The 13394-nt window shown below is 49.1% G+C and overlaps 5 protein-coding genes across 5 annotated transcripts; 4 read left to right on the top strand and 1 right to left on the bottom strand.

The window, feature by feature from the left end:
* Window positions 1-2035: 2035 nt before the first annotated feature.
* BDV27DRAFT_165391 (amino acid/polyamine transporter I) lies at window positions 2036-4179 on the top strand (the record flags this gene model as incomplete). The annotated part of the gene is made up of 4 exons (XM_032073912.1): window positions 2036-2208; window positions 2269-2525; window positions 2603-3364; window positions 3418-4179. 4 exons carry the CDS (start codon window positions 2036-2038, stop codon window positions 3714-3716), a joined length of 1491 nt encoding a protein of 496 aa, XP_031932641.1. The 3' UTR covers window positions 3717-4179.
* A 5-nt stretch (window positions 4180-4184) lies between these two features.
* On the top strand, window positions 4185-5546 carry BDV27DRAFT_120815 (GNAT family N-acetyltransferase). Its single transcript, XM_032065210.1, has one exon. The coding sequence runs from the start codon at window positions 4678-4680 to the stop codon at window positions 5416-5418; it is 741 nt and encodes a 246-aa protein (XP_031932640.1). The 5' UTR covers window positions 4185-4677; the 3' UTR covers window positions 5419-5546.
* An 847-nt stretch (window positions 5547-6393) lies between these two features.
* Window positions 6394-7655, top strand: BDV27DRAFT_153046 (uncharacterized protein; the record flags this gene model as incomplete). The annotated part of the gene is made up of 3 exons (XM_032071708.1): window positions 6394-6543; window positions 6597-6947; window positions 7035-7655. 3 exons carry the CDS (start codon window positions 6394-6396, stop codon window positions 7653-7655), a joined length of 1122 nt encoding a protein of 373 aa, XP_031932639.1.
* An 822-nt stretch (window positions 7656-8477) lies between these two features.
* On the top strand, window positions 8478-9437 carry BDV27DRAFT_120814 (uncharacterized protein). Its single transcript, XM_032065209.1, has 3 exons — window positions 8478-8616; window positions 8666-9100; window positions 9160-9437. The coding sequence occupies exons 1-3, from the start codon at window positions 8511-8513 to the stop codon at window positions 9219-9221; spliced, it is 603 nt and encodes a 200-aa protein (XP_031932638.1). The 5' UTR covers window positions 8478-8510; the 3' UTR covers window positions 9222-9437.
* A 670-nt stretch (window positions 9438-10107) lies between these two features.
* Window positions 10108-12249, bottom strand: BDV27DRAFT_153044 (iron-containing redox enzyme family protein; the record flags this gene model as incomplete). The annotated part of the gene is made up of 1 exon (XM_032071707.1): window positions 10108-12249. The coding sequence occupies one exon, from the start codon at window positions 12247-12249 to the stop codon at window positions 10108-10110; it is 2142 nt and encodes a 713-aa protein (XP_031932637.1).
* Between the last annotated feature and the right edge of the window lie 1145 nt (window positions 12250-13394).

Genomic DNA, 13394 nt, shown 5'->3' with positions numbered 1-13394 from the left:
ACAAAGATTGGATGCTTTCCAGGAGAGGCAGCCAGGGAGATAGATAGGATCTCTAGAGATAATCTAAGAGATCTAGGGCTAGTAGAGGAAGCAGAGAGTAGGGGAGAAGGATAGTAGGAGGGGTAGCCTAGACACGCCTAGGTAATACCCAATAGACAATGAATACCGAGGAGGGCACAGCCCAAATGCTCTGGCGCAGATAGGCGGTTCGGGCGAGGAAAAGGACCAGAACGAATACACAGAGGATAGAAGAGGCTGGTAGAGCCTCTAGGGGCAAATTAGAGGCAGTGGCCTAGACCACTGCCTAGACGCATGTGTCTGTCATAGCCGATTGGCTCCATATGGACGTTAAACTTGATTAAATAAATAAATAAAGGCCCAACAACTTCTTCAATGCCAGGTAAAGGAACATCCCTCCCAGCACTCAGGTATCCGAAGCATACATAGGCTCTCGTGTGACAGTCTGACCGTATGTTCGGGTTTTGGAGGGACTTTCGACAATTATTGCCCGGAGAATGGGGTGCCTGTGAACTACCTGTTTTCAGGCCTCTTTCAAGCGCTCGGGCGAAATGGCTGCCGATACCTCGCAAGAAGACACTTTCCGCACGGCACCGAGTGGCGTAGAGTGCAGTATCTTCGACCTGGCTAAGAAGTGTTCCCTCTTGAATAGGCGAACAGGGTTCTTGTATCCTGAACATGAGCGAATCCAACGCCAACAACGGGGAGAATGTTAGGGTTCAAGTAGTCAAGCTCCTTGTATGTCGGGGTAAGAAGAGGAAAGTCGCAAAGGGTATATTGCCTGCCTCTCCGAACCAAGTCATTCGCAGCACGGTCCAGATTCTCATGACATTGGGAAATCCATCTGTGTATCGCATCCTCCTGGCGGACCTGCCGGTTATGATGACATTGGAACTCCAAAGTGCCATGGCTCATAAAGATCTCGATGTTGGACAGTATATAAACTTGGGTTTTGATACAAAACTATTCTAAAAAAATGGATTTTAAGTATGATCTATAAGACGTATAATATATTACGAAATAGCTGAAACAATTATCTATGGCTATAAATATATTTTCAAAATATAGAATATTAGACAAAGAGCATTTTATAGTAGAGTGTCATAAATATCTTGGATATTTAGCTAGGCTAATAAATTATCGGTAAGATAAATATTATTCATATCTGGTTGGAAAGTATATGTATATTTGCCCAGTGAACTAGGAAGGCTAAAAGATTGTTACGCTTGCTGTTTAACTAACAGTGATTTAGTTAAACGCAGATATGAAATACCTTGAAGGTTGGATTGTCAGCATACGGTTGTCCTGCTCAACTTCGCCTGTTGCCTCTGAAATAGAACACAATTGGATTGATTTTTAACATTATACTGTACGCTTCACCACAGGTTGCTAGTGCGTCTCACCTTTCTTGAAGAAGACCTCGAGCAGATCGGAGAAGAGAATAGATGCAGCCCAGAATAGCGACGGAGATCTCGCTCAAAGTGCTCCAGAGAGGTGGTATTCTGTATCACGAGACGGGATAATAGCCTGGGCGAAATGGACGAATTGCAGTTGAATTATTCTTCTAGCGTATATACACATAATGAAGTGAATGTGAAACCAAGTAAAATCTGAATCGTGAAAGATATATTAACAAACTAAAGTTATGATAATATATTTAGATACAGTTTAACGCCCTACGATTACTCTCCGGCTAAAATCATTTTATTATCATACTCGCAGTCCATCACTATAGAAGAATATCTATATAATGTCACTTGGAACTTTGACCTTTTGATTTGATGACTGATTTGGCCGGCATGACCTGTCTTAGGGTTGCCTTGCCACCATGACTGTGGCCGACAGAACAGGAAATTGATATGCCTACCGTCTTCACCGTCTGTCCTGTTCCTCCACCCTTTCCTTTTCCTTTTTCTTCGTGCCTCACGCCGATGATGAATTTGATTCTATTTCCTATCCCTCCCTTTTTAATATTCCCTAGCCCTTCTAGTTATTTTCCTCTCAGTCACACTAGAAAATGGCAAGCGCGCAAGACAGGAGTGGTCCCGATTCAATAAGCGAACGAGTGCTTTATCGTCGATTGGTACCTGACCACTCGGCGGGAAACGAGGAGAGTCCCATCCTCGATATCGAAACTAGCTACCTAAACAATAAGCGCCGCCTCGGTCTACGATCAACGACGCTTCTGTTGTTAGTCATGTTCAGATTATCTCTACCATCCAAAAACCAGTGTTGACTGAGCCTCGGCAGAATGAATCGCATCATCGGAGCCGCGATCTTTTCCGTTCCTTCGTCAATTGTCCTCGGGGTACGCAGTGTAGGCGCCGCACTCTTCTTATGGCTCGGAGGACTAGCCCTATCGTTCTGCGGCATGTTTATCTGGCTGGAGCTCGGATGCCTCATGCCACGAAGCGGGGGAGAAAAGTTGTATCTAGCAAGGGCATTTCCGCGACCGCATGGGCTCAGTACTACCCTCTATACCTTCTATATTTTGCTAGGATTTGTCGGTAATGCTCCTCTGCTTGTGTGCTGTCGCGCCGAAAACACTAGACTGAGTTGACCTGGAAATGCGACGGTGGTACAGGTCTGTCGTGTGTCGTCGTGGTGGATAATCTGCTGCTTGCGATGAATGGCAATACCAGCGAGGTAGGGAAACGAGCTATGTGTGTGGGTGTACTTCTACTGACCACTGCCTTACAATGCATATCACCTGATTCAACCTTGCGAATTATGGATGTAGTGAGCCTGGTGAAGATAGCCATTCTACTGGGATTAGTGCTCACCGGCCTCGCGACTATCGCTGGGCTGACTCCGGGGATCGAAGACCCATGGAGAAATTTCCATCACCCCTTTTACGGGTCGTCAACAGACCCTTACGATTACCTGGTCGCTTTGCTAAAGATCTTAGCTTCGTTTCAAGGATGGCACAATGCAGCGTACGTTCTCGACGAGGTGAAGAACCCGGTCCGAACATTAAAGAGCGCTGGAATTCTTGGTCTCGGGACGGTTGGGATTCTCTACCTCATGGCCAATATATCGTGTTTTATCGTGGCCAACCCCGACGAGATCGGTGACAAAGGGACACGGCTCGTTGCGATGCTCCTGGGTATCGTCTTCGGCGACCAAGCTGCACGGATCACGGCGGCCGCTGTGGCCCTTTCCACCTTCGGCAGTTTAATCTCATCCTCCTTCGCTCTGGTACGCGTTGTGCGCGAGCTCGCGGAAGAGGGTGTCATCCCAGCAGCAAGCTTGTTGACGAATCGCTCCGCCTCTGGCACGACCACTGCATTGTCATTTTTCTTCCTCTTCGGGTCTGCTCTGATTGCAATCGTTTTGCTGCCATTTGGTCGGTAGTCATTCCAAGCGCGCGGCGACGATGACAAGACTAACGAGATTCAGGCGATGCGTACATATTTCTGGTCGATGTCACCCAATACCAAATGGCAGTGGTTTGTGGAGCGGTGGTGATCGCCCTACTGCTGATGCGACGACGAGTCCCGTCTCAGGACTATCCATTCCGCGTTTGGACGTTCGCTCCATATACCTTTCTTGCCTGCCAGGCATGTCTCCTTCTGACTCCGTTCATCTCCCGGGATGGGCATAGCGATACGGGCTTACCGTACTGGCTTGCTCCGGTGGTCGCATTGCTGTCTATTTGTTCTGGGGGTGTTTACTGGTGGTGGCGGAAGGGATATTGACTGGTAAAATCAGACCTATCAGCCAGCGAGGGGGCAATGGCTCTGAGACGGATTAGAGGACTGATATACTTCAGCCCCCTACACCAAAGGGTAATAGTTAGACTTCGCCTTTTGTCCACTTGGACCATTCACCCACCACCACCTTCCTAAGCCAGCTACGGGTTGGAAGATCTTCACAGCTACATACGAGATCCGCATCCCTTCTTCTTTTCCTTTCATCTACAGGACCAAAGTAGCTCTGTAGCCTCCTCACGGCCGGCACTTACCATATGAACCAAGATCCATAGCACAAGGGGTGAGGTACCACGAGATAGATCTCATATCTTAGATCTCACCTGCATTGTGGCCAACAGTGGCTTGCAGGTTGCGGAACCTCCTGGGTGTCCGTAGATCCACTGGGCTGTATCGGTGATATGGCGTTGTGGTGGGGAGGGGGAGCGCACTTTTACTATATCTCAGTGATGTCATTTCCGTTGCGTAAGCTTCCTACCGAATCCAAGAAACCAATAACCACCACTGGACTTCTTTTCCACAAGCGGCGGGGTTACATTGCATCGCCATGGATGGCAATCCTTGGGACTGTGGTGCAGCAGGGATCCTCCTCAACGGAGAGGCGAGGAACCACCGTAATTGGTTGGGAACATATATTCATCGAGTCTGCTCAACCGGGGTGATAGAGGACCAGCTTTTACAAGGCCGTATTATGCACGACTTATATGTGTCTATTGAACCATGGCTAACCATCCCAATTACTAGGATATGTCACTCAGGGCTTGGCCGTGGACTACGCGGGATATTTCATGATTTTCATGCCCCGCCCGCAAACTAACTAGTTGTATCTTACTCTGTGCTCAGCTTAGGACCATTTCAATATTTTAATGCTTACCATGCTTCCCAATTAAATTAATTGGAGCCTTTCACAAAGCGCTTGATCACGGAAACGGCTGATTCATCTGGAAATATGGCATCGCAGCTGGGTGCTCCCGTCACACTTCCACAGGCTCGCCGTCCCACTGCCGCGACGTCACTGACTGGCCGCACAGTCTCCTTGGTCCATCTTGCCCCCAACCATGCCGAGTCGCTCTTTGCTAATGTGGGTGGGTCCAGGGAGCCGAATGCCTCGGCCTGGACCTACATGCTGGACGGGCCATACCCTGATCATCTTGCGTTCCGGACCGCCATCCAAGAGAAGTTCAACTCGGCGGATCCGCTCTTTTTCGCCATCATCGGAAAGCCAGGAGGCATGGCCGGCAATTCGACGACCACGGCTGATCAGGTTCTGGGGTACGTTGCCCTCATGTGTATCGAGCCCGAGCATCTGCGCCTGGAGATCGGACACGTGCTGTTTTCTCCCTCGATGCAGCGCACCACTGCCGCCACCGAGGCTATCTTTCTCCTTCTTAACCATGCATTTGAAACGCTGGGCTATCGTCGGGTGGAGTGGAGAGCGAACGCGCTCAATGAGCGGTCCCGTCGCGCAGCACTACGTTTCGGATTCGTGTTCGAAGGTATCTTTCGACAGCATGAGATCTGGAAAGGTAGAAACTGGGATACGGTGTGGCTTTCTCTGTTGAAGGATGAGTGGGAAGGAAAGCATATCAAAAAGTCCTTCGAGCTGTGGTTGCAACCGACCAATTTTGATAAGGACGGGCGACAGAAGAGAACATTGGGTGATATTCGGGCAGAGCTAGCTCCTGGATAGAATGTCAAGATAGCTTTGGCATCCTTACTGTCAATTCTGCTACCATTTGCCCCAGTTGGTAATCGTGTGGGAATGGTTCTGGCAACCGGTCCTATGCAATCTAGTGATGCAAAAAGCGAATAGTATAAAATTGCCTTGCAGTACTAATGATTTGAATAAATTGGGGCTTTTCGTCGACCTCCACAAAAGAAACGCAGTACATAGTAACTTTTCCCCCATTCTTACTCCTCAAACTCCGGGTTCCCTGTTAGTAGGTAGATTGCGATATTACCTTTCCAACGTAGAAAGTACTTGTGATTCTGGAACACGTGAGTAGGGACTCAAAGCACCTGGCTGTAGGTGGACCATTGCCCACGACATATCTGCTATTGCTCATCCATCACTTTCGTCTAGGTAAATCTCTCGTAGACATTCAAAATATCAAGGCAGGTGAGGGGTTGTGTGCCCAACCTGCAGTCGTCCATGCACTCTACATGGGTCCACAATATAAAAACAGCCAACCAATTTGCCAGGCGTGCCCCAGGCAAAGTAACAGCAATACGATTGATGCACTGACCACCTCCTTTCTGGCAGCCGGCACACTTAGGAATCGATCGATGTTAAACCGTGATACGAGTTGACTTGCCATGCATACGGTTATGGGTTGATTTGCGCTTGGCGCGGTAGGAATCTGGTATTCGGTCAATATATTCCTCGCTGGTGCCCCCCTGTGCACGACTTGAGATCATTACCATTGTCTTGATTAGTGGCACACTTTGTCCCATACTCCACGCCCTACGAGTTGAGTCATCATGTCTTCAAAGTTGACCATAGAGGAGAAATATTCCTTGGTGACGCGCCGTATGGAATTACAAAATGGAACGACTGCACAGCAATTGCGGTCACTGCTATTGGAAAATAGGCCTGTGAGATATCTCTGGGGTACGTCGGCCCTGCAAAGAATTTGGTGTTAAATAAGCCAATATTTGACCAACGATGTCTTTCGTCATTCAGATACTGCCCCTACTGGAAAGCGTAAGTGACTGCCCTGACCGTATGCAACTGTCCTTAACACAGGATCCAGCGCACATTGGCTACTTCGTTCCCTGGGTGAAGCTATCCGACTTTCTTCGGGCGGGAGGAGAGGTAAGCCTGGTGTATCGCACATATATATCAACAGTGCATTGCTGACCATGCAGGTCACCATTGGACTGGTTGATACCTACGCATTTCTGATCAACTACAAGCACCCGTGGGAAGAGGTTCAGCACAGGACGACATTTTACCGACATCTCATTACCACCGTTCTAACGGTGATGGGACTACCTATGTCCAAGATTAAATTCGAGCAGGAATCCAATCACCAAGGAACACCACGATATAACGTGGACCTCTGGAAATTCTGCACTTTAGTCTCCCAAGCGGATATTCGAGCCACGGGTGCTGAAGTCGGCGCAGCCACATTACTCAGCCCACTGCTTACGCCAATTGTGCAAGAGCTGATGGTGGAATACTTCCAGGCGGATGTCGAGATTGGTGGGAAAGACCAGGTTTGTTGAGCCACTTGCACTCATCTCTGCATCGAGCAAGGGATGTAATAACTATACAGTGCTAATCGTCTGACCCATCTCAAATAGAGAGGAATTTACGGTCTGGGCGAGCAATTCCTTCCACTACTCGGATATCGCCCCCCTGCACATCTGATGACTGAACTGTTACCCAGTCTGGTCGGAGGCAAGATGTCATCGTCTGACTCGTCAAATTCAAAGATCATGTTCTTGGATAACGCGCAGACAGTGCGGGAGAAGATCTCCAGGGGATCCTGTCATCCTGGCGTCGTGGAAGCCAATGGTATACTACCGATACTCAAGCATGTTCTAATGCCAATCAGTGAGCTTCGGTGGAATAACCAGAGCCATTCACCCCAGAAGTCTGTGAGTAACGGAGATTACGATTTAAATGAACACAATGGCTCGGCGGACGTCAAGTGGCCCTTCTGTGCCAAGGACGCACCTTGGGGCACTCTTTTCAGCATCCCAGTACGAAACGTCGGGTGCGAGTGTAAGGTGTACACACATTACCAATCATATGAGGCAATCGAAAACGACTACAAGGAAAAGCTTATAACACCCGAGACACTGAAGGATGCGGTTGCCTCGGCCTTGAATGAATTACTGGACCCTGTCCGACAGGCGTATGAGGGTAATGAGGAATGGCGTGAGGCGGACCGGATGGGCTATCCTGAGGATTGGATATGAGCGTAGATAGTATGCATCCTCCAACGTGAGGTAATAGCCAATTGAGCTCTACTTGGTAACGTGTACATGACTTGGCTACCCCTCCCTCCTGTCTCGCATGGTAGAGCTTGCGTGGCATACATACCGCATGAGACAGGTATATGTGGGCGAGGCACAGAAAGGTAAACAGTCTGTATTGCATTCTGCTCCAAGTCTAGCCATACGTAATCTGAACTCAGTAGCAACCATTTTGAGCTCTGATTTGTCCGTGATTCTCATTCTATAGTATTTTTCAGTGCTTCACATGCTCTCTTTGAATTGGAACCTAACGTCATACTCGTCCATGTCTACACGGCTCGCGCAGTATACCCACTTTTGCATGCAGAGACCGTCCTAGAAAGAGGTGAAGGGCAGAGTAAACCAAGAGGGGTGGTTCCGGAAAGCCAGCGGAACAGGTAAGTATCCGTCACAATCGGTTTATGAAGAACTCTAATATCCTACGATTTCCGGGTATTTCACATCCACACGAAGAGCCCCTCAGCTTCGACATTGCCGTCAAGTTCTTCTGCTTTCAAAGACCCGAACTACTCAGGCACCTCAAGATGACTCGTGCCGAACAGCCCCAATCCGACCTGTTTCCTACCATTGATCTCGATCGCCTCGTAGCGAACTTTGGTCCCGAAAATGCCAAGTTACTCGAGGCCTGTAGAACGGACGGAGTGTTCTATCTTGACTTTCGAAATTACGCGGCCACCAAGAATATTGGTCAGCAAACGGAGAGCATCTATGCTGTGTCAGACCGGTACTTTGAACAGCCCCTCGAGGTAAAGATACAGGACCTGAGGAAAGGTCAACCAGCCTCTAGTGATCGAGGGTATGCCAAGTCGCGTTGTCTCTATTGACTGTGCGCGGAAGATGTATTGGGGTCCAGCTAATCACCCATTTGGTAGGTTCAAACACTACGACTTCGAAGAAACCTTTGAGGTATGACGATTCCTCATTCTCAGAGACGAGGTCATGCTAAGACAGCCAGATCTCGCACGATGAAATGCAACAGGGCATCTCACGGCTGTCCGGTCCGCTCGCAGAAAACGAGCCACTGCTGAATGAATTCCATGCGCACTGTTATGCAGCCTCGCACCTGATCCTCTCGCGCCTGGAGGAATTACTGAACCTCCCACTACGGAGCTCGCACCGCCCTGGGGCGCCCAGCGAGACCAGCCTCAAACTCGTCGCAGAGCCATCATTTCCCACCATCTCCGATGTACCGGAGACCAAGCATACAGACAGCGGCACGTTGACATTTGTCTTCTACGATAAATGGAGCCTTCAGACTCATCTTGCTCATAAAGGCCCGGAGAGCGTGGAAGAAAACTGGGCATTTATTCCTCCCCCAGTGCCGGGCTGTGTCGTTGTCCATGTCGCCAACACGCTGCAGCGGCTATCAAAGAACCAATTGCGCTCGCCTATACATAGGACCAATCAACCTGAAGACGGAGAAGAGAAGAGATATGTTCTGACGTACTTTTTGAGGCCGGAGGTGGCCAAGAATCAGGCAGTGGCTGCCTAGGACTCCATAGATACTAGACACCTAGCTACGAGGGTCTGTGGGTCATGTACTAGACTTCACGAGGTGTTTAGAATTCAATATATTGTGGATGTGACCCGTCCTGAGCAACGATCTCCATGTTTCGAGGAGCCAGATGGCCTACCAAACGTAGTAGAATCATCCCCCACTCACGAAAAGATCACCGCCAGCCCCGCTGCGATGTAATCCAAAAAACTTTTCATTCAAGTGACCACAGACACCCCCCATCCCCAACGTCGCTCGGGCCTCTTACTAAGTACGGGCGAAGGAAAGTATATGAAATCTCCACCGAAAATATGGGTAACAATGAGCTCCCGTGGCGGGAAAACGGACCGCACCGGGACGCTTGTTATATTAATTCCATCCCAGGTGGGGAAGGAATGTGATGTGAGAGGGTCGTATTAATAAATTAATTAATTTGATGTAGGGCTTGCAGAGTTTCTATGCATGAAACCGGTTTCGGAAGACCAATGCGCTTTATAATTGACAAATGAAGGGTTGGATTAGATCGCTGGCCCCACTAGACTGCCTTGATGATCTTGCTATTTCGACGGTTGTTATATTGGAGAGCCAGTATTTACACAACAAGACAAAACTCGACGAACAGACACTAGTCCAATAGTTTGCATATTCATCAGCCAGAAGGTTTCTTGTGATGCTCAGACCGGCTTGGTTGCAATGCTGCTAGTGTTACCCCTCTGAACGCATTTATCAGTTTCACCCCTGGAACGACATCGTGCATGACATCCACCAAATTCAAGAAATGTATCGGGGAGATGAAGAAGATCCAGACCAATCATCCATAAGGGCTACATGCTGCCATCGCCGTAGACCTTGAGGTGGGGAGGGTTCGGTAGGCCACAGAACCGGATTTAGCCCGCTTCATCAATCTTGGTTGAAGCAGGCCTCCACTTCAGTCTTGGCCATCGCATATCCAGCGTGTAATTCCCGGACCTCAGGTCCATTCTCAACTTGCCCATCCCGAAGTGAGTCCAAGATGATCTGTTCCCGGGCACTGATTTCCACCAAGATAGCTTGACTCTTTGCGGACATGACGCTACCATGGACGCTCAGATATTTGTGGAGATGGACAAAGGCCTGCGTCATACCGAAAAGACACCAGGTATACTTTCTTGGCTGCATGGCGAGTGATGCTAGAGTATATGCAAATGATGAGGGCCACCAGCGGAGCACCTCATCGAGATCCTGTGGGGCCCTGGATCCGCTCTGGTTGATGATATCCAGTCCAATTTCTACCAGTCCTTGTGGGTCCTCTCGTCGAACTTCGTCCATGCCATCGACTACAGAGCGCTCCGGTGTGAATCCGTGTTGAGCGCGAAGAAGACGCACGGAGGCGCAGCCTTCAGAGCTGCCGATTCTCCACGGCACCGAGACCCACGATTCGAGCAGGCAAGGGTGTGTCATCCACAACGGGATTAACCGTTCTAACTTCACGGTTGCATCCCTTGGAATAGTCAGCGTGAGTGGGCTTGCCTCTCGGGTGTTAGGAATATCTGGCGCCCGCACGTGTCCAAGGTTGCGGATTTTGTTTGGTAAACTTGAGATCCTAGTATCCAGGAGGACGGCATTGCCGTGCAAGGGGGACGACTGCTCAGAGAAATGATCATTATGGATGAAATCCTGCTCTTTGCTTTCTTTACACAGGCTGTCAATCCAACACCTGACCCTGGCAACCTCATACTCTGTGAAAGCCCCAAACATTCGACCTTCCCAGAGCATTGAATGGATGATGCGGCTGCGGTTACTGTCTCCTTTGTAAACCCACGGCCGAGAGTTACTCAGGCTGATGAGGAACTCGCTTTGAGACTTCTCTGATTCAAAGGTCTGCGGGTTCATCCATTCGCCCAACGATTTGGTTCCTATCCGCACAGGACAGGTGTCATGAAGCCCGTCCGCTGCTCTAGTTTTGGCCTTGAAAATGTCCAATATCTCTGCTGCGAGGGAACTATACCAAGATCTGGGAAGGCCCTTCACTCCGGGTGTTGAACAGCTGGAGAGGGCATATCCTGCTTGGACCCGGTTCCACATTCGTTTGGCAACAGCATCGCCATGTTCCATTTTAATGGCTGTCATATACTTGATCACGGCAGTGCTGGCTATAGCTGTATGGCCTGAGTGCGCATTGTCAATGGTAATGTGGAGAGTAAAATAGGTTGGGTCGATATTCAATTCGCGCAGCTCTTTAGCGACTATAAGGGTGTCCAGGGTAAGCATCTCAAAGTGCATATTATACCCCAGAATCTCAGGAAAGAATTCAGCGGGAGACAAAGAGATGAGTAGCTGCAGGATGGATGCTTTCCATATGTGAGGGTCATCCATATCACTGTTGTTGGAAAACTCCCGCGAGTCAGCGTGGCCAGGGTCATAATCCAGGTCTCGCAGCAGCTGTCTAAAGACATGGACATGACTTTTCCGTAAATCACCATCCCCAATCTCCTCTGAGAGGATCTGCCATAGATCCTTTGTTATGGAGCGCATTGCATACGGACTGGTTGTTCGATGGATATATCCCAGCCATGCGCCGTCAACAAACTTCATGGGGGCCCTCCGGATGAGCCACTGTCTCGCTTCATCGGCGGACAAGAACATTTCCCGCCCCTGGCCGCTGGCCCTTCTCTGCAGATAATCTCGCCATTGCATGATCACAGCATCCTGCTCCGCTTGTAGGAACTGGTACACCTCCGCGGCTGAAAATTCCGCAACCCGTAAGATGGGGTGATTGTATTTGTGCGCTACCTGTAGCGCTTCTGAAATACAAGCCTGTAGGACGTTGCGGCCCTGCTTGATGATATCTGGGTATTCCTCGATATTGTGCAGCTTGAAGTACATGTCTCTATAGAGCTGCTCAGGCATAGGCCTGTGTGCTTGCGTTTCTTGCGTGGCATCGTGATTCGTTTTGCTTACTGCACTTTGTTCTCGCTTGTGACCTCTGCAACGATTTCTGGTATATGTGACAATGGCTATGAACAGAAGAGCCACGGCAGCCTTCACCAGGTTAGTTACCATGGTTCCTTCAGCCGTATTCGGGCAAGTGAAAATGAATGCGTAGCAAAATGGGGGGCAATGCGATCGCGTCTCGAATAGTAAAAGGAAGCACCGCGCCAAGGAAGAGTACTTGGAGAATACTGCCGTATATGGATTCCTAGATTAGTCTGGGGCGACAAACAGATGGCATACCGAGAATACGCACCTAGATACTGCAATGCTTCCCTTACAATGTTTCCCTTAGTCAATTAACTTCTACTTCCGGGTCATTCCCCGCATAACTCAGCCCAAAGTCTCCAAGCCACAGGCATCTTGCGAAGGTCAATATAAGGAGACAGGGCCAGTGGGTGCAAGATACCTGTAGGCTTCGTAAGTGTGATTTTGACATGAATTTTGATTCCACCAACCCCTCTTCTCCCTTTCTTTTTTCCTTCTTCTTCTTTTTTTTTTTTTTACGCGCGGTATCGGCGGAATGAGAGCTGCATCCTATCCACCCTCTCTAATGCATGGCAAGTTGCATCAACACCATAGTCAGGCCAAGGCTCTGGAATGTGCTACCCTCTTTCACTTGCTATTGGTTCAAACCCCATATCGTCATCTGTGCGAAACCTTAGCAAACCCAACCCCCTCCTTGACGGAGTAAACTGTGAACGCTGCTCAGTGACAAGGCTGAGTCGCCTCCCAGAGAGTCAGTGAGATGGATGCTTTTCAGCTCAACCTAGGGGTTCTATCAGACGTCGATCGTTGTATAGACCAACTCGTATGTAACATTGCAAGAGTTACAAGTATTTGAAATACAGGCCCTTATGCCGCTTAGTAGGCTAAACAATTTATTGCTTCTGGTATGAACAGACATTCAATATTTTGCAAGTGGATCTGGTTTCCGATTTTACACCCCGGAGACAATGTGTCATTTGGGGGTTGTATGAATATTTCCAATTGCATAACGCTCTGTCTGGTCTGCGGTTTTTCTTACCTGCACAGTTGCTTCAGACCTTGATTCTGGCCTCTCTGCTGCAGTTGAGAGAATTTAGAGATGATACCTACTATGCTCCCCGTGGAGTTGCACATACCGTTGCTATTGACAGGTCATTGGACCACTAGAAAGATTCGCCATCTTAACCGGAGAGTGAAACACATACACATACACACACACACACGCACAG

Source organism: Aspergillus caelatus (genome assembly GCF_009193585.1).
Source record: "Aspergillus caelatus strain CBS 763.97 unplaced genomic scaffold BDV27scaffold_11, whole genome shotgun sequence".
In the NCBI taxonomy this organism is placed as follows: Eukaryota; Fungi; Ascomycota; class Eurotiomycetes; order Eurotiales; family Aspergillaceae; genus Aspergillus; species Aspergillus caelatus.
The sequence above is the reverse complement of the archived record's forward strand: the minus strand, read 5'-3'. Positions and strand labels throughout refer to the sequence as shown.

What these genes read in the sequence shown, in the direction of transcription:
- BDV27DRAFT_120815 (XM_032065210.1), top strand. Translation starts at nt 4,678, where the DNA reads ATGGCATCGCAGCTGGGTGCTCCCGTCACACTTCCACAGGCTCGCCGT.
- BDV27DRAFT_120814 (XM_032065209.1), top strand. Translation starts at nt 8,511, where the DNA reads ATGCCAAGTCGCGTTGTCTCTATTGACTGTGCGCGGAAGATGTATTGG. An exon ending in CGACTTCGAAGAAACCTTTG is followed by an intron (nt 8,617 to 8,665) that starts AGGTATGACGAT and finishes GCTAAGACAGCC; the next exon opens with AGATCTCGCACGATGAAATG. An exon ending in AAAGAACCAATTGCGCTCGC is followed by an intron (nt 9,101 to 9,159) that starts CTATACATAGGA and finishes GTTCTGACGTAC; the next exon opens with TTTTTGAGGCCGGAGGTGGC.